Consider the following 24,465-nt stretch of genomic DNA (forward strand, 5'->3'; position numbering starts at 1 on the left):
TGTGAAGGATCTTATGAGGGTGGCAAGGGGACAGAGATCAGGATTTGTAAGGTAGGTGAGATCCTTGAAACGGAGTCGAGCTGAACCGTTGGAGCGATCCGCCATGTTGGGGTCCCCGACGGAGATGTAGACATGCTTTCCGAGGTCGCAGAGGAAGAAGTCGTGATGTTCAGGGATGGATGAGCCATCAGGAAGGGTGGGAAGTGCCGACCTGCAGTGTCAAAAGCACGTTGAGCGATTTCCCTGGCTTCTGAGTGTCCCCATCGATCCATGTCCAAAGGCTGGTTGTTTTTGACGGACAGAGGTCGAGCTTTGCCGAGGGTTGGGAAGAGGTGGAACGAGTCGAGGAAGGCGGCAAGTCGGTGTGTATAAGCGAGTGGTAAACAACAGACGGTGGGATCCAGGATTCACTACGACGTGAGAGGTGGCGAAGGCAGCCAGGAGGACTCACGCCTGGTGACGATCATAAACAAGAGATTGATCGTAGAATGAGACAGAGGAGAGGACAAACGTGAACGATTGGTGTAATCTCAAGGCGATAAGAGGGTCAATCTGACTTGGCTTTCTCCCCCTTCAACCACTTATCCCCACGACTATAACGATTCCCCTCTATACTCCTGCGAAGAGAGAGCGGATAGAGTTTGGTATGGGATGTTGTAGACCGAGTACGATGGATAAGAGAGCTGAAAGGAATGGAAAGGTCAAGTGAGTGATCGTTAAAAACCGAGAGGAGAAGGAAAGAGGAAACGGGGAAGAGAAGGTCCATTAGGTCCTAGCTTATGTATTTTTTCTGACCTCGTCTATCGCCGGTCCCCATCCGTCATTGGGCATCCTTTCGGTGGCTTGGCAGCCCGGACTGATTGATCGGTGAACGCGGAGTCCAGGCTTTCATGTCAGCTCCTCGTCCATTTGACCATGTAAAGATGGCATGTATGATACAGTAATGGTACTGTATCATCCGCCTCGTCTGTTCCCGAATCATCATCCTCCTTCGCTGCCTTCTGGGAGGGTTTCATTATTGCGGTGTTATGCACCTGCTATTCGGGACATCGATCCCAGCGCGAAGTGTGATTTAGGCTATGGTGTCTGCAAGGTGTCAGGCAGAGTCGGCCTGGTGTTATTTCCAGCCAGTGATTCGGGCCGCCTACCGCATCAGACAGTACCGTTGAAGCCGCATGTCTCTGTACGTGTCATCTTTGGGAATGGGGGCATATCACGTGGTATGCCGCATGGTAGAATACGCCATGTGGCTGCGAGAGGGTAGATCTTCGTCGAGCAGCATTTCGTACAATTCTCGTGTGAAGCACCGCAGGAATTCAGCTGGATTGACAGTCTGACGAGTAGCCCGGCAAGTCGGTCTAACAGGATGCGATTACCGGTGGCTGAGCATGTATCCGCCGTTTCCCGGGCAGCTGTACTTTGTTTTGGAGCAAAAAGGTCCCTGCCACATGCGACGTGGTCTTCCTCTCTGTCATTCGAGTCTCTGTCCCCACGCGGGTGAAGGTTTATTTCGTGGTACAATAATTCAGCGTACATACCCATCCTGTGTGCCCAGGAGCGATGACCCAAGACGTACATGCCCCCACACTATGAGATGACTGAAGTACAGATGCGCAATGGATTTTGAGCGCGGGATTTTGCGATTTCTATTGCGTAGGTGACAGCAATTAAGACGAAAACACGAATTTCACTCTCCGCAGGTCGCTCACTGCATGGGCCTCACTGCCAAGTGGGACGTTGTAATGTCGGTTGTTCGACAACCGATCTTTCGCATTTTCAACATCAACAGGAGAGGGTAGTATTGAGCGCGTAGCGCATACCTCAGCTAAAGATTATCCAGATCATCTCACGACTGCGCACCTGAAGAATCCTGATCTTGTTGCTGGTCATGCAGAAAACCGCATAATCCATCGACGGCGACGCAATGGTGGATAGTGAATCGGTCTCACTCAAAACAAGAGCTTGGCATCTTTCACTTGAGGGTTCGACTTGGACATCAGAATGACGTTTCAAGAGCGGGGCGTATTGCATGATGCGGGGGATTCTCTTAGCTTCACCATGTCAGGGATGACGGTTCCTAGCCTTTGGACAAGAGAGGGATGAAGTTGTCGGGATTCGGTAATGTAGTCACATTCCCAAGCTTGGCATTGGCGGGAACACTGTTGAGACAATTACAGCGGAATGGGCTGCTTGCTTGACGATCTTGGAGCATCTGTTGTCCGCCGTGCGAGACAGAGCGGCTATTCTCGATGTAGGAGAGGGGTCCGATGCTCTTTTCAAGCGCGCGAAGGAGAAGAGATGGCGATCTGATCGGTCAGACGTGACTCGATGAGTTTCCTGTCAATTGCCTTTGGTTCTCAATAGTCACGGAATGAGCATGGAGTGAAGCAATGCTAATAATCGATAGGCAGATACGTCCCGTGACCATACTACCGCCCCAGAGTGATTTAGTGTTGACCTTTTTTATGTATTCCGGTCACGCTCCTCGGTCAAGATCGACACACCGCTCATGAATGGATTTTGCCACAACATGGCATCGCCGTCCAGGTCGCTTGATAGCAGTTCAGCTGATGTATGCTTCTCCTCAACTCACCAATCTGCAACAAAAACTGGCCCTATGTCAGCTCGTGCATCCGCAGTCTCTGGGTGCAATCTCACCACCCAGAAATTCGTCCGCCGAAGTTGCCACTCCGTTGATTTCCAATTCACCAGCCATCTGGAATATGCACTGAATACACTGCAGATCAGCGATCCCGATCTATACCAGTCCCACCTCTGCATATTGCTGGGATTTGACCATTTCACAGACACCTGATGCGATGTCAGTCAAAAAAAAACTGGGGGCAAAAAGGAGGACCGACAGTGGAATTCCTCTTCGCCGCTGGACGAGTGGCACTGAGCGAGATTCTGATTGTGACATCCTTGCGAGCAGATCTAGACAGAAGTATCGGGTAAATGACTAAATCATAGGCTGTGTAACATACATCGGGGGCTGTAGGCTGGCTAAACGAGTCTGTGCGTCTCGTAGGTCGGCCAAAAGCCACCGCCGCGTCCGAAAGACAAGCTAAAGGGTATCAGCGGCCGTTCGAAAACCGGAAAGAAGGAGATCCACTCAGAATGAGAAGAGAGATCACAAGCATGTTCCGGATAGCAGGTTGCAGATGAGACGGATAGAAACTTATCAAGTCATTCGGCCATCGCTTCCTCAGGATGAATACATCCTATGGTGAGCCGTCTTCGACCAGTTATGTGGCTCCCGAGGAATAAAGCGAGAAAAAGGGAACTGTGGGTTGCCACGTACAGTTTGTAAAATACTGTACCTTACATGCACAAATTGTAAATCAGGGCAGAGGCCCGAGGAGCTCATGCCCCAAGCCAATAACGCTGCGGCTCAGAAGCTGGAGATTGATTGGGGCCAGACACTTCATGACTTGGCACTGGGAAAAAATAACTACTGCTGAAATGGGCTGCTCAGGGCACTTGGTACTAAGCGGAAATCAGGAGTGCAGCGTGCATCGAGACTTCGTGGAAAAACACCTGCGTGGCTGACGCAGAAATGCTAGGTGGCATTAGAGAGGGTATCGCCTGAACCTAATGACACGACACTGATCTGAAGGTGGAACTCCTGCCACATTTTCAGATCGAGATTGTAAAGAAGCGCCCCCTCTGCGCACGAACTGAATGGACGTCACCTACTTTGTGTGTCGTCGTTTTCTCTCTGTCTAGGACAGAAGGAGGAGAGACCCGAACCGAAAATTCTGTCCGAATGCCCATTTTAGGAGATTGTCAAGAGCGTTGACAACCACAAGGAGAGTCTCGCCGCTTTGAAATGCCCAAGGAACTCATGCATGCATGTACGCAGCGCCTCGTCCGCGCGAATCCAGCCCGTCATCAGTGAAACCCCGTCTGGACGAACGCCACATCTACATACCCTCTCCACAGCTTTCCGGCGGTACATTTCTCCGTCCAATCTTCAGTACCTTCACGATGTCAACTCACCCAAAGGAGGATTATTCCCAGGAATGCGATCGTGCAACGTTACAAATATCCTCTTCATTGTGCTCCTTGCTCCTGGCTTTATGGATCGCGATTTACCTTCCTGTACTTGGTCAATCCTGTATCTTTGGGAATTAACACAGATGAAAAATATGTGCCGCTTGTTTTGATACAGTGTGTCGCAGCCCATGTCATCAGCGTTTGGGGACTGCCCTCACAGTGATCATGATTTGTCCACTTCTGAGGATAGAGAGAAGTCTTGACGTGGACGGGAGCCTTGTGGTCCTGGCAATCTGGCACTTGAATTTATGAGAGTGAGGGCTCGGCATTACGTCTCTTATAGTTCGTTGGAAGGAGTTGGAACGCTCGATCCTCTATCGCTGTGGCAAGATACTGTACTGTATTTATATCACTTGCCTGACGCGCACTCAATGCTGGGCACGTATGGAACATGTGGAAAGATGCACGTGAGGATTATGGGACTATAATCGAATCAAAGGAAAGTACCCTCATGCCTCGTTCAGAGCATATGGAAGACGGCCCCCACTGCGAGTCCCAATAAGACTTGCTTGTAACCAAAGACCGAGGCTGCAGGTGAGCCTGAACTGGATGAAGGTGAAGGTGAAGTTGTATTCGAAGCGGCAGTGACAGCGGTGGCGGACGTGCTTGGCCCATTCTGACCTTGCTGCTGCTGTGTTGTAGTATTCGTAGCGTCTACGAGACCGCAGGGATCCGAGTTGAGAGCTTTACCGGTACAAGAGCAGGACGCGCTGCCAGAGTTGAACGACGAACCACTGGTCCCGCACGAGTCCAAGCCGAATGGTCCGCCTAACGGATTAACGGAATAACTCAGCCAACACCGAACCACTTACTGGTAGCTGAGCACGGGATTACACCGCCATTGTACAGGATATACTCGACCCCGCTTGCATTGGTCTGAGCAAACAGAGGCGAGACGCATGTCGAGGTATCATCTTCCCGGGGATTGTCCGACGATCCATCAATGCATATGGCGGCGTAATTGCAACGAAGGTCTGACGTGACTTTTGACAGCGACGTTTGGCAATTTCTAATAGGTGTCAGGACCAGAAACGGCGACACCTTTGTATCTCACTGTCCGCAGGGGCCTGCACACTCTTCTGGCACACTAGGGGTGGGACCATTGCAGTTGCAGATCTACGGCGCCAAGCGTGAGTCCCACAGTTACATATGTCTTGGATGAGACGATACTCACATACCAGAGCTGAACACTATCCAGGTCCTCACCTGCCTGTTGCACCTGAGGGATGCTGTTACCATTGCTTGCGTCGTGGAAGATGGCATCACAGATCATCGGAGATGGAATGGTGGAACCTTGGTTGCACATGAGACCCGAACAGAGCTTTGGATCGCTTTCTGTCCATGTGCAGACTTGATCCTGACAGCTCGATGACGATTCTGGAATAAGGACCATTGCATCGTACAGACAATTTAGATAACCTGGTGTCCAACCGGTGAAGAAGTTGACAATGCAGAGCCCTTCAGAGGAATCGTAGGCGCTTGAAGAAGCAGTGGTATTGTATGGCGTTGGCGGGAAGAACACCGGGTTGGATGGAGAGGCGCCCCGGGAAGGTGCTTGATTTCCGGCCTTCGCGCTCGCAGCAGCAGTCGTAGAAAATGCGGTCGTAGCCGGGGTCGACGTTGCGGATGCAGGCGAGGTGGTGTAGATCCCTGTCGTGTATGCATCGAAGACAGTTGAGACAATGTCGTAGCCTTCCGCGTCACTTCGCACAACCAATTAGTCGGCAGAAGTATGTATCATTTCGGACTCACCAGTCTGCAAGGAACGCTGACTTCGAGTCAGCACGTACGCAATAGGCGATCAAGTTTAGGCTCACCATCTAGATACTGGTTCGCCGAAGTTGCCGTACCGTTGATTTCCAATGTCCCGCCAGTTTGGTAGATGCACTCGATGCACTGTGGAATGAGCCCCATCTATCTTGTGGACGCACCTCTGCATACTCTTGTAGAATGGCCACTTGACAGATGCCTGACAAACGTCAACCTAGCAACGCGCGGAGACCCATAGACCAACATTTGAATTCCTCCGTTGGGTCCGATGAGGAGCAACCAGCGAGATTCTGATTGTCACATTCCTGTGAACAAGCCTGAAGCAAGGATGTTAGGACTTTGACTATGACAAGTGACGATGCAGCTCACATTCGCGGTATCTGCTAGGCTGAATGAGTCCCCCCGTCTCGTAAGCCGGCCAGAAGCTACCGCAATACCCCAAAGACATGCTAGTGACGATCAGTCTCTGCGGTGGCAGATCGGAGTTCAAAAAGGCCCACCAAGGCTAAGAGAAGAGTATAGTTCCATGTCTATAGTGATGGGTTTCGGGGAGTGAGAAGCAAGGTCATGTGTAGCCCAACGCTTGACGCTGTTCAATACTATATATATTTATCATACCGTCGGACGGCTTTTGGACCGAATGATCTTCGAGCGGGACGCTGCAATTGTAAACCGCCACTTTACAAAGTGTAGATCAGGCACGTCACGTAAAGCGAGTATGAGCCAAGGGCATGGGAGCCGAGCTCGTTTTCTTTTCTCCCCCAGGAAAGGTGCATCGATCCGTTCAGAATCATGCAGAAATGGTCACTCAGGCACTGCTTGTTCTGACTCGAAAAGCGGGCTGCCATGCTCTCACCCGGACAAGATCTGATCATCTTTCAGGAACGCCTTGGGTAGTGGTGGTCGATTCTCGCGGGCTCATAGCTGAAGCGAGGAGAAGAAGTAGTGCAGAGAGAAATGCTGGGGATTCGCTGCATAGCCAACTGTATGCATTCATTCTCGCCGAAAAGTATCGTAGCTGTAACAGGCCTGAAGAGCCTATAACGCGACAAGAAGGGTTTACAGCTCCCATGTTCGGTAGATAGATCTTGAGCTTGTTCATGCACCAAAGTTCAATGGATGGGGGCATACACCCACCCAGCCACCGAGATTAAGTCTGCGTACTTCACAGGCTGGATCATTCGGCAGAAGAGACAGAGGTGCGCCACCTGCTATCGATACATTTAGCTTTTCACCAGCCAGCGGCAGTGACATTAGTGACTGTGAACCTGGTCAAATTTTCATGTCGGAGGGCTCTACTGTGAGCTTTGGGAGGTACTGCAATAGTCGGCTATATCTTGCGAGTCCATACCTACCTGGTTGCATGCATAGCCATGAATCTATGGATCAAGTTTGCCACCTGGAATTAGGGCGCCACTGTCGCTTTTTATGATTGCCATTTTTCTCTTCCGCGCCGCTTTCGGTCTGGTCTCCGCTCGTCGGTTTCTCTTACATTTGTCCATCTTTCGTCATTACCTTCGCGATGCCGAATCATCCAGAGGAAGGCCAATTCGAGGCGGACCCGAGAGTACATATCGACAAGCTCTCTGGGAGGTACCAATACGAGGACGATGAGACAGGTCAGGAGTTTGAGTGGTCCGAGCCTGCAAAAGCTTGGGTACCGGTGGTGAGTCGGCGAACCTCGTCAATGTCAGCGTCATGCTGATCGCGAGTCTCAAGATTGATGAAGACCAATGGAAGCAGCAACAAGCTGCTTACTCTGTCGCTGGAGTCGACGAGTCGGTGAGTCGGCCGTGATCGAGGACATGCAAAAGGTAATGCCCTTTGTCTGACTCTCCTCCCAGACTCCCGCCAATGCTGTTCTTGCTCGAGAGGAGCGGATAGCCAGCAAGCGGAAGAAGGATCCTGCAGCACCTAAGGTCAATGCCCGTGCTTCCTCATCGAAGACTCAGGCGCCTGCTCAACCTTCTGCGCCTAAAAACACTGCTGTCTGGGTCACCAATCTTCCGCCCGATACGACCCCAGAGAAGCTAGCTTCCGTCTTTTCTAAAGCTGGAGTATTGATGATTGGAGACGACGGCGAACCTCGGATCAAGATGTATCACGATGACGATGGGAGATTTCGAGGCGAGGCATTGGTTATGTACTTCAAGGAAGGCAGTGTAAGCCTCGCTATCACGCTTCTGGACGACACAGAGTTGGAGCTTGGGGCTGGACATGGGACCATGAAAGTCAGGGAAGCGCAATACGGATCTGGCGCACAGGATACCACATCATCTGGGGCCGGAGCGTCAGGGTCCAATGGCCAGAACAAAGCCGAGTCTTCCTCAACCTTGGCGCAGAATGGCACGGAGAATGGAGAAGCAAAGAAGAAGAAGAGGGGACCGACAGCAGAGGAGAAACAGAGGATGACCAAGAGGATCCGAAGGATGCAAGAGTGAGTAGAGCGAAAGCTTCTCGTGCCAACACAGTCCGCAAATTAAGTCGGGCCTTCGCTGATACCTTGCGCAGTAAACTCACATGGCATTCCGATTCCGATTCCGACGACGCTGGCGCGCCAGCTGAGGGTGCTCCAAAACCCGGCGCAAATCGGATGAACCGTGTGGTCGTTTTGAAAGGCATGTTTGTGCCTGCAGATTTGGAGAAGAACCCGGCGTTGCTTCTAGAGCTCAAGGAAGACGTGAGGGACGAGGCAGAGACTCTGGGGACGGTCACCGCGGTGACGTTGTACGATGTGAGTCAATGCTCCATCACTGCATTGCTTGCCGACTGGCTGACTCGTGACACAGAAGGAGGAAGATGGAGTCATGACCATCAAGTTCGCAGAAGCAGTCTCTGCTGAAGCTTGCGTCCTCAAGATGAATGGACGATTCTTTGACGGTCGCAAGGTGAGTCTCAGTAGTCGGGATCGGTGATCCAAGTCTGACCCACTCTAGATTTACGCAGGAATATACGGTGGCAGAGAGAGGTATCGAAAATCGGGTGTGGGAGACCTGGATGAGGATTCAGACAAGGAAGCCGAGAGATTAGACAAATTTGCACAGTGGCTAGTGGATGGCGATGAGGATGATGACATCTGATGCGATGCGGCTGCAAGCTGCAAAATAGATGGATGGATCCAAAAATTCATTAGGATGCATGTCATCAGGCTATTATACTTTTCCCCCCAGATTGCGCGGCGAGACGAGCGCCGGCAATCTCCCTTGTGCGGCTGCTCCATCTAGTAATCCCACTCCTCGGTCGTGAACTCGTACTCCAACCAGTTGACGGCAGGTCCAGTCATAGCACCGAAGATCTGTCTGTCGAGCTGGCCCCATTCAGGCTGATTGATACCTGGGAAGCGTGTCAGCGAATCGGACAATATACACAGAATTGGCTACTCACCGTCGATCCATTGCTGTGTCTCAACGACCAAGCATCCGTATTTCTCAATCTTAGGATTTCCTTGAGATGCGTGAGACCTGATGGATCCGTTCTGTCCGTTGCAAGTGTAGATCTGGAGAGATTGCTGGTTGGTCCTGAGCTTGAGGGTGATACCAGTGTCAGGACTCTGCCATTGAAGCTGAACATCGGAAGTCGATTCGGGTCCATCATACGGGGGTCGATCGAGGATAAAGGCATTGTCGATTCCAGTGCAACCCGTTCCACATTGTTGAGAGTATAGCACACCCTCGTAGACTTGCTTGGGATAGGTGAAATTGAGCGGGACACTAGGTGACTGGAAGGGGTATTTGACAGATTGAAGACCACCGGTTGGGACCTCGATACCGTCGATGCTGATGATTCGATTGGCGTTAGGCATCCAGAGCGTATCATTGAGGATGGTTGTCGATTGGAAAGCGCCAAGGTTCCAGTAAATGTGACTGGCCAGCATGACAGGTGTAGGTTGATCCAAAGCGACGGTGACCATTCTACCGGTCAATTTACCCCGAGAATTGGCCGTGGCATCGGAAAGCGAAAAGGTGACGTGCGAGATTTTTGTACCGGGGAACCCACCAGTGCCAGAGCTGTCATAGAGGGTGAATGTGATACTGCTCGTGTTGTATTGGGTCATGGTCCAGTTTCGAGTGTCGTATCCATCGAATCCACCGTGCAGGGTGTCTTCACCATCGTGCTCGTTTTCAGGGACGTGGAAGGTCTCACCGTCAATGTTGAAGGTACCGTTCTTGATTCGGTTGGCATAAGGTCCAACGATGGCTCCAAAGAAGGTCCGGTTGGTCTCAGTGTCGATGAGGTACTGATGGGGGTCATCATAACCGACCACGACTTCTCGAGGAATATTGTTCTTGTCATGAACAAACAGACTCGTCAATCTCGAGCCGTAACCGATAAAGGTCGCGTTGATGCCATAAGCATAGATGGTGTAGGGCTGGAATGGATCTGTACCGTCTACACTACCTTGGTTCCAGGCCTGAGCGACCGAGGGAAAGAGTGTGGAGGCTGAAAGAGCTGCGAACGAGACGAGGTTGGTAAACTTCATGGCGACAAGTGAGCTGATCAAGACAAAGCCAGAGACGACCAGAGTGCCGGGTGAGAACATGAGAGGGGATTATATATATATATCCACACACGGTCGGTTCTGCCCGTGTGAGCGAGAGATCCAGGCGAGAGGTCTCTGCGGAGATCGAGATCAGACGAATGAGGTAAAACTCTAGTAGATCGAATGAACAGAAGAAGATGTGTTAAGGAGAACCTCGTTGGGCTCTTTCGCCCGAAAAAGGTGACAGACGAGAGGAAACTCTCCGAGAGATTGCCTGCCCCGTCCCCCCTTCCTTCGCTCGATCTACGCCACCCGCCAAGTCGCTCCGAGGGCACCGATAGTCATATGGAATGTTGGTATGGATTGACCCATACCACAGCAGCGTCAACCTCTTCTCCTCCTCGCCGTGCTCATGCATTGACAGCGCTGCTGTCAACTGTGATATTCCCGTTTTCTCGAGTTGTTCAATTTATCATATAGAGTTAGACTGGTTTGAAGGTCCCGATATAGAAACAAATGGGGGACCGACATGACGGCGAACCTTCTCGCGGAGGGGTGCAGTTCGGCGAGGGGAACCCGGGAGCGGGGTCTCGGAAAGCAAGCAGAGTGGAGGTCCCATTATCGCAGCAGTGTCATATGAGTCACGCTCTCTCGATTGAGGACCATATGATGATGAAGCAGCTTTCACCCGCCGGAGTGTCCGGCACGAGTCGCCGAGAACCGGGAATGAAGCGTCACGAGGATCTCCCATAACTTTACCTGGAATGATCTCGGTTCGTGGTCAATGCTGCTCAAACGATCTCACCACGGGTCGAAAGATAGTCGTCGAGTGTTGCTGCATTGACTCACACGTCCTGCTTTGGGGGCTACGATTATATCACAAATGGCTTCAAGTCTTTGGCCCATCTGACAAAGGATTCCCCAAATCGCTTGGCGAATCGTGCTATGATGACGTGAATTTTAGAGTTGCAACCCCTTTCCTTTTGGCCCTATCCACTGTACTCTCCATGACCATCGAAGATCACTTCATAACTCTCTGACGACTTTGACTGATCACTTGCGTCGAGACTCAGAAGCTGTCAAGCGTCCGCCCGTCGCTCACGATGAAGCTCAAGAGTCCGCGCTCTGTGCATCTACTGACACTCGCCACCTTGATCCCCACTGCCTTGGGTTTCTCGTTCAACACTTCAACACCGACACAATGTGGAGACATGACGGTCCAATGGTGAGCTGGCCAATTTTGATGAGATATTACAGCTCACATCAGCCAGGGATGGAGGGACCGAGCCTTTCTACCTGATCTTGATACCGGTGAGGCGGCATGACGCCAATACTGGAAGACCTGCTGACAGCTTCACCTGTCAGACCGAGAGCTTGACCGCTGGACGTATCATGAATGTCTCTATCCCTCCTGGACTTCAACCACCCTATTCTCACACCTTTCGACTGGATGAACCGGCAGGTTTGCACTTCCTCGCGACGATGTACGATTCCAAGGGCTTCGGTACAGGTGGAACCACAAGCACATTGCGTGAGTTCTTCAAGCGATCGAAAGATCCCATTCAACTGAGCGTCTTCAGGCGTCGGATCATCTAGTAATACCTCATGTCTCAGCACGTGAGCTCGGCAGCTCAGGCCGAAGTATACTGAGCGTTACTGTAGGGACCTGCGGTACGATTTTTTCTTCTACATTGACCCCCAGAACAACCCTTCACAATGTCAATCCATGCGTATCTCATGGGATAACACCATCACCTACCCGCTCAATCTGTATGGTCTCATCCCATCAGGAACCCCGTTCGACATTCCCATCTCTCAACAGACCGGCAACGTCTCCGTTGACTGGCAGGTCGACATTGACGATGGAACCCAGTTTCTCCTTTTCATGGCAGATGCTGGGGAGTATCAAACCGGGGGCAGCACATCCCTATTCACGGTACAGTCTGGGAATGACAATTGCATGACTTCGTCTTCGCCAAAAATCGCTGGCAATGCATCAGGCGGATCGAACGATACAGGATCATCGGGAGGTTCGGTCGAAGGTGTCGGTGGATCTTCTTCTGGAGGTGATGGGCAAGGAAGCACGAATGGCTCGGGCGGGGGAGGTGGAGCGGGCGCCCACACGGGTGCGATCGTTGGGGGGACCCTCGGAGGCGTCGCCTTTCTAGCTTTGCTCGGGATCCTACTCTGGTTCTGCATCCGTCAGAGAACTCGCGATAAGTCGAACGACAATGTCCGGTCGTACGGTTTCAACAAGGAGAAGGGTCCCAGGGAGTCTCGTGGACACTTGGACTTACTCGGCCCTCAAGGTCCAGAACGACACCACTCAGACGATTCTTCCAATACAGCGGCGCTCGGAGATGGCAGGAGTTACACTCCAATGCCGTTCCGATACCCTTCCCCTGAAGCTCGTGATTCGAACGGCTCGCCCCTTGCATCGGCCGGGTTCGGCGCGCACGACATGCCTGCAACATCTGCTGTACTAGCTGGAACACCGATGAATGAGAAGCGTCGATCAGGCACAACGGTAACGCCAGATGTACATAACGATATAGTGTTGCCTCACCAATTATACGAAGGGTCCGATCGACCGAGCTCAGATGCTCGATACTCGCATGATACCGGTCCGAATCATAGTGGAAGCGGTACGGGGACAGGGACGGGTCTGACACCTTCGACTGACCATCGAGCTCGTCCGCACATTCCTCCTGGCGCTATGGCGCCTGTCGGTCCTTCGGCCTATCATGACAGGCAAGAGACAAGCGAGGGACAGAGTGACTCGGCAACGATAGGTCGGTTACAGAGGAATTCATCGGTACACAAGCCTTCGATCGGAGGTGATCATCCCGCTGGTGATCATCCCGCTCAAGGTGTTCTTGCGGACAACGACACTCCTGACAGTCCAGGTGCCGCTCGACCGCTACCCGAAGTCCCCATGCAGTATGTCCAGCATCAAGATTCTGGCCGCATTGTGTGAGTGACGTGATTCACTAAGGAAAGACATACTAATGACGACTGCTTCAGAGATCTGCCTCCTCGCTACGATCAATTGAGAGCTGCGAACCCGGATCCATGACCCAGACAGTTCTCTCATTATGACCTTTCGTAGATTGTGCTTTACGAAACGTTGGTATAATTATGACCAGATACGACGTCATCATTTCGTTTCATGTATATGCTACAGGGTATGGGAAGCGGGGGAGAATCGTTCCTACCTGACCCGCTGGAAGGGCCGTGAACCACAGAATTGATCTACATTTTGACTTCATATCCCGCCTTGTCTTTCAACGTCTTGACGCTGAGCTCCCAGAGCTGCTTAGCAAGCGCATCATCCTTCGCTTGATCCGATTCCGTGTCCACCTAAGTAAGGTCCAGCTTAGCAATGACCAACTTTTGGAGACTACTCACCTTGCCATCAGCCTCGGAGAAGTACCTGCCTTGTACTTCTTCTCGTCGTTCTGAAGCTGTCTTTCCGGTACCCGCCCAGAGGGCACTTTCGGCACCTTGTTCTTTGCTCATGAACCCCAGCTTGGCGGCGCCTTCCAGCAGCTTACCTGAGAAACATCAGTCTGTATGTCGAAAATCTTATACTCACCAGGAATGAACCCGTAAGCTTGGGTTGCGCCTTGCTGTTGCTCAGTCGCTACTGCTCCGGGATGGACGGAGATTGCCAAGATTGGCTCATCCGACGTAAGAGGAGGAAGATGCTTGGATAGCTCGCGGATGAATAGTGCGCTGCGATGGAGTTTAGCCAAGATACCACAGGCGTGTAACCCACTTGGCCAGCTTGGATCTTCCGTACAGCTTCGTCGGATCCATGTCCTTGCTGTCCTCACTCATTTCGGCCAAGTTCGCAAACTTGGCCTCGGAAGGCGCAGCACGGTGAAGTTCGCTACTCTCACTGACGATCCGAGTGGACCACTTGTCTTCTCCTGTCTTGCCCCTTGCAGTTTCCTTAATCTTGTCCAGCAACCCATCCACAAGCATCATCTGAGAGAGATTGTTGACTGCGAAATGGTTACCGATGCCATCTTCGGTCAATTGGAATGGGGCGACTCCGATCCCGGCGATCAAGTACAACATGTCGATTCGAGGAAGCTTGGCCAATTCGGGAATGACCCCTGCGAGGGATTTGAGCGAGTGAAGATCGATCTGATGGTACTTGAGGAGGGAAGGCGCGGAAGGTGTATCGGCAGAAATGTGTTCTACAGCTTCTTTGAAGTGCTCCTCGGTAGCTGACAGAATGTGCACTGTAAGAGTGGTGATGTCAGCAAGGTCACTAGTACGCGCACAGTGTTGGCCTGACCTTCACAGCCTTTCTGTACCAATGCAGCACTGACTGCTTCCCCGATACCTCTTGTACCACCTGATACGATGGCTACTTGACCACTGAGATCAGGCATGTCCTCGAGCTTGTATCGGTTAGAGAAGAGTCCGGCAGGAGCGACCATCTTGACGAGAGGTTGGAATGGTGTGAATGTGGATAGTCTTCTGAGTGTTGTAGGAGCTGAACGGGTGAGAACAGTGATCAGCATGAGTCTAGGTGGATGAGATACTTAGAAGAGCTTCCTCACGCTTTGTATGATATCCCCTTTGTTGTTGGATGACAAGATGGAGCAATGTCGGCATGTCATCGATCGGGATGGTATCCCTGTGGACCACCTCCACCTCGAAGGGGCTACTTTCTCACGGTTGCTCTCATTGTATCGCGTTTCTGACTTTTGGCTGGGCAGATCGCATAAGACTTTTCGACTCTAGTCTCCAGCTACAGACACTGTATCACTCCCTATTCATTGGTGACCGTCTCATCTCACACAGCTCGTCACTGCAGACAGTGCAGGTCACTTTGGACAAGAGTGACTCTGTACCCGGGATCCAATTCGGCTCTGCGCAAAGCATAAAACATCTCAGTCCGACCCTGCCGCGGAACAGGACTCTAAAGACCATGTCAAGTGGGAGAAGTGTGGTAAGTCGGAACACTCTTGCTGGTCAACTCTCGTCGGCGTAACCGACCTATGGCCTCAATTGCTTCCCCCCTGTACATGCTTGTGGCAGTCTCGCTGACTCTTTACCAGTCTCGCATATACGCGGATGTGAATGAGAAGCAGGGTCGATCATGGTGGGATTATGGTGAGCAGGTCATCACGCCAGCATGCGAGGATTATGATTGACAACGAGCCGCTTCAGATAACTTGGTAGTCTCGTGGGGCAACCAAGATCATTACGAGATTGTGAGGAAAGTTGGCAGGGGGAAGTACTCCGAGGTGAGTTGGGTTCTGCCAAGAGTTATGGATTCTGGCGCTTGCTCTCCCCTTGATACGATTGCTTGCGAGTTTGGATCAAGCTGATCATCTAATCAAATATAGGTCTTTGAATCCGTTCACATACCGACCAGCCAAAAGTGCATTGTCAAAGTCTTGAAACCAGTCAAGAAGAAGAAGATAAAGCGAGAGATCAAGATTTTACAGAATCTAGCTGGGGGACCGAATGTCATCGCACTGTTAGATGTCGTCCGGGATGCTCAGGTGAGAGCGCTAGCAAAGCGTAGCTGTTGAGTTGACCCAAACGTTTTCTTCCTCAGTCCAAGACACCATCCATCATCTCAGAATACGTAAACGTGGGTTGAGCTTGGCCCCTTTATGTTGTGTCACTGACATCAGGCAGAACACCGACTTTAAAACGCTGTATCCCAAATTCACCGATTTCGACGTCCGATTCTACATGCTAGAGTTGCTCAAAGCTCTGGATTTCTGCCATTCAAAAGGGATTATGCACCGCGATGTCAAGCCGCATAACGTCATGATAGACCATGAGAAGCGCAAGGTGGGGCAGAGTGTAGCTCCTGTAGCTGATGGTGACATTCAGCTCCGCCTGATAGATTGGGGATTGGCCGAGTTCTATCATCCTGGAACAGAGTACAATGTTCGAGTCGCTTCCCGTTATTTCAAAGGACCAGAATTGCTCGTTGATTTCCAAGAATATGATTATTCACTGGATATGTGGAGTTTAGGCTGCATGTTTGCGAGCATGGTGAGTTGGCAGGAAGATGAGATCAAGCTCATATCATGTGAGATCTTCCGCAAAGAGCCTTTCTTTCATGGACATGATAATTCTGATCAATTGGTCAAAATTGCCAAAGTCTTAGGGACGGACGAGTTGAATTTGTAGTGAGTAGCGTTGCCGCGCTCGCAAGTCGTTTCGATGACGTCGCTACAGTCTCGAGCGTTACGATATCGAGCTTGATCCTCAATTCGATGAAATACTAGGGAGATATCCTCGCAAACCCTGGTCACGTTTCATTACCTCAGGTGAGAAAGCTTTATAACCTCCGGCGGGCGGCTGACGCTCTTACACAGACAACCAACGGTATATTTCGAATGAAGCCGTCGATTTTCTCGACAAACTATTACGATACGATCATCAGGAGCGCTTGACCGCCAAGGAGAGTCAAGACCATGCCTATTTCGGTGAGCCGTATAGACCCTGCTTATGGACTTTTTTTACTGATAAGGCCACAGCGCCGGTCAAAGAGGCGGCAGCGAAGAAGTAGATGGAGGGATTGTGTCAATCCTTTCCAACCGGCGTACCTTTGCACCTTTACAATCCGCAGAGCGACATGTGACAGACCACTATCGTCTTGTGCCAAAACAATCCATTCATTAGAGCTTCTTGACCGAGGCCCCAGACCGCATCCGCAGCGGGGGGTCATTCGACCACTGAGTCATTCACTGTGTAAAAACATTCCTACCATTCTTTCTCTCCTCTCTACCATACTTTCCCTAGATGCGCCCTTTCGAGGCAATACATATGTATGTGATGAGTCAAAAGTTATCCTCAGCTGGCTCTTATCTGAGCACTGGACGGCTTGCTGTGCTGCTCACTACTACAGAAGAAGCCACTCGGACAATTCTCGTATCCCCGCGCAGCCCGTTTGCATGGCGCGTCAGGATTTTTGACGGCAAAATTGACCCGAACAGAGTCAAAAGGTTTATCAGAAGCAGTGCTGCTGCTTTCTGACCACATCTCAGTGACACAGATATCCTAGTCGTCCTGGCTGCGGATTGATTACTGGGACTGACGCGTCGATTGGAAGCCCTGCGGAGGGCTACATCACATCATCAGGAGAGGAGAGGAGCTCCAGGTCAAGAGTGACGATAGCGTTCAATTACTTAGCTCTTTCTCCCTCGCCAGCGGAAATTGAAATACCTTGTTCGACAGCCGACGCTCCATTGTCCCTTTGTCCATTCGTACTTCTTTGCAGTCACCTCGACAGACTTGCCAGAGACAAGGCCGGAGAGGGGTCATAGAGTAAGACCAAGACACAGCTGGTGGGGAGCCGGTTCTCGCCAATCAGGGGGAATCAACCTCGACCCTTCTACATACCAATCTCAGCATCATGGCCTACGCCTATCCCTCGGATCATCCAAGCGCTTCAAGCATTTCACTGCTTCCTAGAGGAAGTCCCGGGCATGGTCCGGCTCACTCACATGGTCATGCTTCAACACCGCTGAGTCGAGGAAGCAGTAGGAAGGGGTCTGACGATTTTGATGTTCTTAACGAAGTCAAGGTGAGCAAGATGAGTTTGGGCACTGAGATGGGTTGGGGGGGACTGAACAGATGGGTCATTCATAGGTCAAAATCGAAGAAGACGAGACGTATCTCCAATTCTTCCAGGATAGGTTGGTCGGCTTTCGATGCAGTGTTGGAACTCTCAGCTGATCGACCACAACTACAGGATAAAGCTGGAAGAAGAGTACATTCTTGGCCTCAATAGATTGTACAATCGTTTCAAAGCCATCGACACGCTGCATGAGGAGTGAGTTCTTCGACTCAGCTTCATTCATACCGTTGTGTCGCGCTAAGTCTCACCATCAGCGCTTTCAGAAGGGAGGAGAAGGCTACGATTCGACGGGCATGGGACGAAGTGAGAGATTATACGCAGAGGGAGATGCAATCTAGAGAAGCCATGGTCGGTGCTATGAGAGAGGGAGTCGTGAGGGATCTCTTGAGATTGAGGGTGAGTTGTGTTCTAGGACTTCTCACATGCTCTGAGGCCGGAATCCAGCTGATGCTTGAATACAGGACGAGCAATCCCGGATCCGTCAAGGGCTCAAGGATAGTATTAGGAAGTCTAACGAAGTGAGTCATAATCTCGATCTCGTCCCCAATCCAAGGTATCTGACCTGCGCTTTCAGATGTACGACGATTATTCTCGAAACACACTAGCCAAACTCAAACGGAACTACTGGCAAAAGTGTCAAGCTTTAGAGGTGGGCACGACCAGGCGGCGTCCTGAAATCAATCCTGACATCCTGTCCCGTTTAGGACCATAAACGACAAGAGCACGCCATCGCGATGCAAGCAAAACTACTCGCAGATTCTGCAAACACCTCACCGGGAGGTACACCACTTCGCGAACATCCCAATGCCATGTCTTTCCCCATCTCAGCTTTCTCACCCCCTACCCAATCTGCTCCTCTGCCTCCCTCCTCCAACCCCGCCATGCCTGAGGTCTCCTTCGATCCGTCAACCAAGGAGTCTGAACGCGCTGCTCCCGAGAAGCGCTCAGGCCGGCTGCGTGCAGGTTCAGGGTCTGGCCTCACTGGATCCGTTGACATAAAGGGGAAGGAAATGTTGAATGATCTGGCCCAACAGTCGAAAAAGGGATTCAAAGCTATGATGGAGAAATTTGGGGGAGACCGAGATCACCGATCGAACGAAGATGGGTTTGTGGTGATCCCTCCGGGTGGAGAGGATCTCACGACAATCGGCGGAGGAGGAGGAGGTGTGAGTGCATCTGGCGGATCAGGTCTGCAGCGGAGAGGTACTGGCGCTAGAGGAGATCCGACGAGAGGCATGGGGACGCTGAGAGGAGTGAAAGTGAAGCGAGAGGCGGATGAAGCGGGTGAGTGCAAGTCAAAGTTGTCGTGACCTTCCTAACGTCGTTTGTTTCAAAGACAAGGCGTACAGGACTGGAGTGTTCCACCTCGAATCCCTCAGACTGCAGAGGGAGAAAATTCACACGTCCGGCATCAGGGTGAGCTTGAGTCGAGTTTTTCTCTCGACTGACGTTCGCTAGAACCTTGAAGACTTTAATGATGATCTCAACAAACGCCTGTTGAACTCTTTCGAGGCTTATATCGATGCGATTCAAGGGACAGCAGCTACCAACGCACAAGGGACAGAGATCGTCCGACAGACAATCGCAAAGGTCAACTTGGATAGGGACAGTGAGTAGACAGGGCAACAGCAGAACAGACATACTCATGTGGCGGCAGCTTCTCTGTTCAGGACCCGTCTGAAGGCTGTCGATGTACAACGGACCATGCCTGTGCCATATCACAATTACTATGTGGGTGAACCTTACCTACGAGCTAGAGGAAAGGCCACGCTGACGCGGACTTAGGTCGGTGAATGTCGGTCGTTGATCTTTGGAGTCAGCCTCACAGACTACGATTTCGCCCGTGGCGACGGAAGTGATCATGGCAGACCGCCTATCATTGTCGAGAAGTGCATTGCAGCGATTGATGAGCGTGGTCAGTGCAGTGAAGAGTGGGCGAGCGTCGAGCCAAGCTCAGATTAAAACTCAGGTCTGGACGCCGAAGGGATTTACCGGATCAGTGGACGTCATGCTGCTGTGCAAAAGGCAAGGTCTAGTCTCCTGAATCCTTGCTGAAACCCTATAGATGATTCAAGATATCGAGCTGGACGAGAACAAGCATTTCTTTGACGAGCACGAGGACATCTACGCAATCTCCAACGTCCTCAAGCAATGTGGGTCGTGACGCGACACACAATCGACGATCTAGACTAACACGGAGACCTTGCAGATCTAAGAGAACTCCCGGAACCCATATTCCATCTCACTCAATCTGAGCGAATGAAGTATATGGAGAATCGAGACTCTCACATTGCCACCAAGTTTGGCGCTTTCAGGGCCAAGCTCAGACGGATGGCACCTATCCATCAGACCACTTTCCAAGCTTTGATCGAGCATTTAAAGCGTGTAGCGGATAATTCTGCAGAGAACAAGATGGATGCGAAGGTGGGCGCTGAACTTGTTGGGAGTAACACCGTGACTGACGATTTGACAGAACCTCCAAGTGGTCTTCAGTCAGCTCCAGTCCTTTATTTCTCAGGAGCCAGCTGACTCAACTTCAGATACCGTCATCTTTGGTCAGGATCAGCTGCCGCCAGATGGCAATGTCTTGGCTATGCACTTGGAGAAGGTAAGAGAAGCACAAAGGTGAGACGCATGGGTTGACGCCTTACACAGGAGACATTCCTCGAGGATATCATATCCCACGCCGACGTTCTCTTCAGCTCCGAGGAGCCCACCCTACCACCCTCATCGCTCTCTTCTGGCTCGACCATCGCACAGCGCGGCAATGTTCACCAGCCTGCCGATGTTATCAGCGACATTCCCGGTAGCTCGAGAACCAGAATCCAAATTACCAAATCTGGAGGGAAGAGCAAGCCCACCTCGCCTCAGGTCGTGCCTCAATCTCCATTCTTCGAGGGTGAACAACCTGTCATGCCCGAACCGACTTTCACACCGGATGGGGAGCTCGAGTTATTGTTCGACCCAACGCTCATACCTCAGAGTCTGCGAGATGCCATTGGCGATGCTTACCACGTGAGTGGTTCTCCATTGCAGATTCCCGTGACAGTACCTGACGCTACGTGTGCAACCACTCAGGTCAGACCCCTTGCCTCGACTGACCTCATGCGATCCCACTTTGGTCTCTTGCAGACGTTGACGCAGGCCCCTCCACTCGCCCCGAGCGTCTACAAAGCTCTCTTTAAACATCTGGTAGCGTGTCCCGAAACGTACTTTATCATTGTCCTGGTGGACCAAGTGACGGATCAATTGGTCGCTCATGGAACATTGATCTTGGAACGCAAATACATTCATGGAGGTAGTGCGACAGGCCATTTAGAAGATATCGTTGTCAGTCCCAATGTGCGCGGAGGAGGGATCGGGCAAAAATTGGTTGTGGGTTTGAAGGAATTGGCGATGGCTCGCGGGGCATACAGGGTGAACCTGGGTTGCAGCCAGGACAAGATACGTACGTACTGAGGAGATCTTTGGATTCCAGGCTGACGGTCACTTGATTTCAGCCTTCTACGAGAAGTGCGGGTAAGCGAAATCCCAACCTGGCAGAACTCTGTTCTCGGGCGATGCTGACGCCTCAACAGATTCTACCCTCGCTCTACCCAGATGGTGAGCTGGAAGCGCTGGTATGTGAGAACGATGCTGACGACCCCTTCCAGGCTGCTTTTGCCCGAGCATCCGACGCAGAATCCAACGTTTCACCAGGACCACCAGGTGCTGTCCCACAACCATTGACGTCCACTGGCCTTAAAAGCCCCATAATACGCCTCCAGACGACTCAGCCTCACCTCGCTTCTTCCCACCTGGCACCTCACGCCATGCTTGCCGCTGGACCAGTCATTGACTTGTCCATCTCACCTGACCCATCGGTGTTGACGCCTACGGAATTAGGGGGCGATACGGAGCCTTCTGAATTTGGAGGAGCTGGGTCTACATACCTTCGTCCCGAATCCCAGCAGAGCAGTCATAGTCACACGGCTTCGTCGGAGAGCGGTGTGACGGGTGTGACTTATCATTACCCTACGAGTGAGGGGCGGACAGGGACTGGACCGGGAGGCTCAACTGCTGAGGGTGAGGGTGAGGGTAAGGGCGGAGTCGAGGACAAGGTAGAATCCGGTCCGCAAGTAATTCAGCTGTAAGACGGGCCCAAGTGTGCTGGACCCTTTGGGAGAACGGAGAGTGAAAGCTATATTTGGAGAGGCCACGGCGGCAACGATGGCAGATCATAATGATTATAACGCTGCGTCTTGAATGATGTCTATAGATGTGCATCTGTGTTCGAGGCTTCGGTACGCCAAGGAACTGATCGTGGCACGGATCCACGGAGTATACGATGGAGGACTTAGTCCCATTCACTGTATGATGTACAAGGTCATTTGATCCTATGGTGAATCAAAGACTCATACATATATGCCTCGGGAGGATCTCGTTCTCAGACCTAGACCTGAGTATTCGCAGCGAGACCTGTATGTGGCTTGACGCTCTCCTGACCGGAAGGTGGTTCTCCATGTAATTCACGTCCTTGCTGTACTTCCTCTTCGTTATGGAACACTTTCCCAGCAATCTTCTTGGCGAACCCGTTGACCTGGATGGGAAGTGACAAAGGTGAGTCAGTATGCTCCAAGCGGCGTGTAATGAGGTAGGACAAGAAGGTAAGTCAACTTACTTGATCTTTGAAACTGGGTTTATCTCCATGGTGCTCGTGATTCACAACGGATCCTTGACCTGGTCCGGTGGCGCCTAGACACGAAGAGGTCTCACGGGTCAGCAATGTATGACGAGGAAAAGAGGGGAAGATGTCGTCTCATGTCCAATGACCAAAGCTAGACGACAAGAGGGGGGGAAAGGAGGGGGGGCAGTGTACACGTCCCATCTTTCCATTGATGATTCCTCGCCTTCGCCTTCGGTATCCTCAGGCGAACCTCACGCGCCTCCCACTTCGCTTCGCTTCGCTGGGCTATGCTCGAGGAACTCACCCTGCTGAGGTTCCGACGTCTCTGGTACGTTCGGATACACCGTATCGGCTACTTGAGAAGGCGGAGCGACCCCTTGAACGCCAGCTGTAGCAGCTGATGAATCCGCTTCGGATCCAGCGACGGGGGGGAGGGATGGATGATCTCTATCGAGACCAGGGGCATTGTGGCTCGTCGTGCTCGTCGTATGGGAACCGCTTTGAGTGATACCGGTGGGTGAGACGATGGGTTGAGTGGACATGTTTGATACTGTTTGAGAGCTGCCAGGTTTCACGGCCGATATGATGGTAGGGAATGTAAATAATGAGTTGACCGTGTAGGGCTTTTAGACGGAATGTCAATGGTTACATCCCTCTCTGACATCATCAAAATAGATATCTGTCCTTCCTTGTGTGGCGGTTCCAGAGGTTCCAACGGCTATATCGGGCCGGGATGTGGCGCCTTGTCGATCCCATCATGGTTTAGCGGACGCTCTGACCTCGTGTGAATTGGAGACACTGTAGCCACACCACACATATGCACCACCCGTATACCGCCAAGCTCTCAGTTTGGCAAATCATTGCAACAATCCTTGATCTCTGTCGTAGCTTCCAAGTACGGGCGGGTTAATCTGGCTGCGTTTCACATTGTACCCTCGGGCGTTGTGACTCCTCTGAGGATCAGCAACCAGACTGCTAGTGCCAATGATCGACCAGGGAGTTGACAGACTGTACTCCAGCCTCGCGGATGCTGCCACGCTGCCACAGATAGCTAACCATCACCCCACCTTGCCAGGTATACACGTGCTGCATCCTTTCAAAAAAAAATCCCTCATTCCCGATCGCTCGTAATTTGTTCATTTGATTGCCAATATCACCCCAAAGCATTTTTAGGACAGACACCGGGAGAACAGAGGCTGTTGTCTTTAAATGATCACCCCGTTACCGTGTGTGTGTGTGTGAGAGAGAGAGAGAGAGAGAAGCAGGAGACGGTTATATGTGTGTTTTATTATTGGTATAGGGTTCAGTAGAAGGGCTGGCTGGCTGGCTGCTACCTGTAGGCTCATTGTATCTCTCTCTTTCATCTTCATCTCTCGACATTATTCAGCACTGTCAACAGTCCGTTCACTGGTCAGCGCCTTCATAGCGCCCACACAGCTTGGGTCTGCTCAGGCCATAGGCGAATTTCAAGCAGTCCAATTCTCCCATTTTTGGCTCGTATTATTCAGCCCGCGGGTGATCCCAAAAATCCTCCTCCTGCCCATCTCTCTCTCTCTCTCTTTTTCTATTTAGCGACCACACTTGCTGGCATCTGCTAGACTTTACAGCAGATCACGCATACACGCAACGAGAACGTATAATACATCTCAAAGCGTTTACAACATATACTGGCCATTAACTCATCCAGAGATCTCACTTACTGTATCCACTTGGACCCATCGACGTCGCTCTCGCCAGCCAACAGTTTTAAAAATAGTCCCATCCTCTCGTGAGTAAAGTCTCGGACTGGAAACTCTACCGCTCCATACCATCCAATACAATCTCGCCGCTTGGTCATCTCTCTTGACACCGTTGTTTGGAATCCTCGCATTC

General features: G+C 51.6%; 9 protein-coding genes across 9 annotated transcripts; 4 read left to right on the plus strand and 5 right to left on the minus strand.

The window, feature by feature from the left end:
• Positions 1–2,463: 2,463 nt before the first annotated feature.
• Positions 2,464–3,140, minus strand: BD324DRAFT_607482 (hypothetical protein; the record flags this gene model as incomplete). Its single annotated transcript, XM_022014073.1, has 5 exons — positions 2,464–2,551; positions 2,594–2,728; positions 2,774–2,811; positions 2,862–3,064; positions 3,113–3,140. 5 exons carry the CDS (start codon positions 3,138–3,140, stop codon positions 2,464–2,466), a joined length of 492 nt encoding a protein of 163 aa, XP_021872908.1.
• Positions 3,141–4,516: 1,376 nt separating this feature from the next.
• BD324DRAFT_649139 (hypothetical protein) lies at positions 4,517–6,354 on the minus strand (the record flags this gene model as incomplete). Its single annotated transcript, XM_022017940.1, has 10 exons — positions 4,517–4,824; positions 4,869–5,065; positions 5,111–5,172; positions 5,231–5,759; positions 5,809–5,824; positions 5,874–5,952; positions 5,988–6,025; positions 6,071–6,143; positions 6,196–6,275; positions 6,327–6,354. The coding sequence occupies 10 exons, from the start codon at positions 6,352–6,354 to the stop codon at positions 4,517–4,519; spliced, it is 1,410 nt and encodes a 469-aa protein (XP_021872909.1).
• Positions 6,355–7,348: 994 nt separating this feature from the next.
• Positions 7,349–8,906, plus strand: BD324DRAFT_649140 (hypothetical protein; the record flags this gene model as incomplete). Its single annotated transcript, XM_022017941.1, has 6 exons — positions 7,349–7,492; positions 7,546–7,608; positions 7,671–8,263; positions 8,338–8,560; positions 8,616–8,714; positions 8,763–8,906. 6 exons carry the CDS (start codon positions 7,349–7,351, stop codon positions 8,904–8,906), a joined length of 1,266 nt encoding a protein of 421 aa, XP_021872910.1.
• A 140-nt stretch (positions 8,907–9,046) lies between these two features.
• On the minus strand, positions 9,047–10,306 carry BD324DRAFT_576867 (galactose mutarotase-like domain-containing protein; the record flags this gene model as incomplete). The annotated part of the gene is made up of 2 exons (XM_022013220.1): positions 9,047–9,159; positions 9,211–10,306. The coding sequence occupies 2 exons, from the start codon at positions 10,304–10,306 to the stop codon at positions 9,047–9,049; spliced, it is 1,209 nt and encodes a 402-aa protein (XP_021872911.1).
• An 865-nt stretch (positions 10,307–11,171) lies between these two features.
• On the plus strand, positions 11,172–13,460 carry BD324DRAFT_618333 (hypothetical protein). The gene is made up of 6 exons (XM_022015015.1): positions 11,172–11,531; positions 11,578–11,617; positions 11,672–11,837; positions 11,887–11,923; positions 11,969–13,279; positions 13,331–13,460. Exons 1-6 carry the CDS (start codon positions 11,410–11,412, stop codon positions 13,380–13,382), a joined length of 1,728 nt encoding a protein of 575 aa, XP_021872912.1. The 5' UTR covers positions 11,172–11,409; the 3' UTR covers positions 13,383–13,460.
• BD324DRAFT_307400 (hypothetical protein) lies at positions 13,325–15,040 on the minus strand. The gene is made up of 5 exons (XM_022012446.1): positions 14,613–15,040; positions 14,085–14,556; positions 13,902–14,041; positions 13,715–13,809; positions 13,325–13,666 (listed from the first exon to the last, which is right to left on the minus strand). The coding sequence occupies exons 1-5, from the start codon at positions 14,839–14,841 to the stop codon at positions 13,559–13,561; spliced, it is 1,044 nt and encodes a 347-aa protein (XP_021872913.1). The 5' UTR covers positions 14,842–15,040; the 3' UTR covers positions 13,325–13,558.
• Positions 15,041–15,068: 28 nt separating this feature from the next.
• Positions 15,069–17,297, plus strand: BD324DRAFT_618341 (kinase-like domain-containing protein). Its single transcript, XM_022015016.1, has 11 exons — positions 15,069–15,272; positions 15,382–15,436; positions 15,494–15,570; positions 15,673–15,831; positions 15,888–15,923; positions 15,971–16,129; positions 16,172–16,336; positions 16,379–16,473; positions 16,523–16,614; positions 16,663–16,773; positions 16,825–17,297. Exons 1-11 carry the CDS (start codon positions 15,252–15,254, stop codon positions 16,854–16,856), a joined length of 1,002 nt encoding a protein of 333 aa, XP_021872914.1. The 5' UTR covers positions 15,069–15,251; the 3' UTR covers positions 16,857–17,297.
• On the plus strand, positions 17,298–22,172 carry BD324DRAFT_618344 (hypothetical protein). The gene is made up of 21 exons (XM_022015017.1): positions 17,298–17,873; positions 17,939–17,985; positions 18,042–18,122; positions 18,182–18,323; positions 18,389–18,445; positions 18,502–18,576; positions 18,632–19,211; positions 19,264–19,343; positions 19,386–19,536; positions 19,585–19,658; positions 19,713–19,842; positions 19,897–19,952; positions 19,993–20,080; positions 20,137–20,351; positions 20,401–20,419; positions 20,468–20,535; positions 20,583–20,942; positions 21,006–21,375; positions 21,428–21,446; positions 21,506–21,530; positions 21,581–22,172. Exons 1-21 carry the CDS (start codon positions 17,703–17,705, stop codon positions 22,058–22,060), a joined length of 3,288 nt encoding a protein of 1,095 aa, XP_021872915.1. The 5' UTR covers positions 17,298–17,702; the 3' UTR covers positions 22,061–22,172.
• A 1-nt stretch (position 22,173) lies between these two features.
• BD324DRAFT_618350 (hypothetical protein) lies at positions 22,174–23,593 on the minus strand. The gene is made up of 3 exons (XM_022015018.1): positions 22,898–23,593; positions 22,588–22,661; positions 22,174–22,506 (listed from the first exon to the last, which is right to left on the minus strand). The coding sequence occupies exons 1-3, from the start codon at positions 23,133–23,135 to the stop codon at positions 22,360–22,362; spliced, it is 459 nt and encodes a 152-aa protein (XP_021872916.1). The 5' UTR covers positions 23,136–23,593; the 3' UTR covers positions 22,174–22,359.
• Between the last annotated feature and the right edge of the window lie 872 nt (positions 23,594–24,465).

The sequence above is a fragment of the Kockovaella imperatae genome (genome assembly GCF_002102565.1).
Source record: "Kockovaella imperatae strain NRRL Y-17943 chromosome Unknown BD324scaffold_3, whole genome shotgun sequence".
Taxonomy (NCBI): domain Eukaryota; kingdom Fungi; phylum Basidiomycota; class Tremellomycetes; order Tremellales; family Cuniculitremaceae; genus Kockovaella; species Kockovaella imperatae.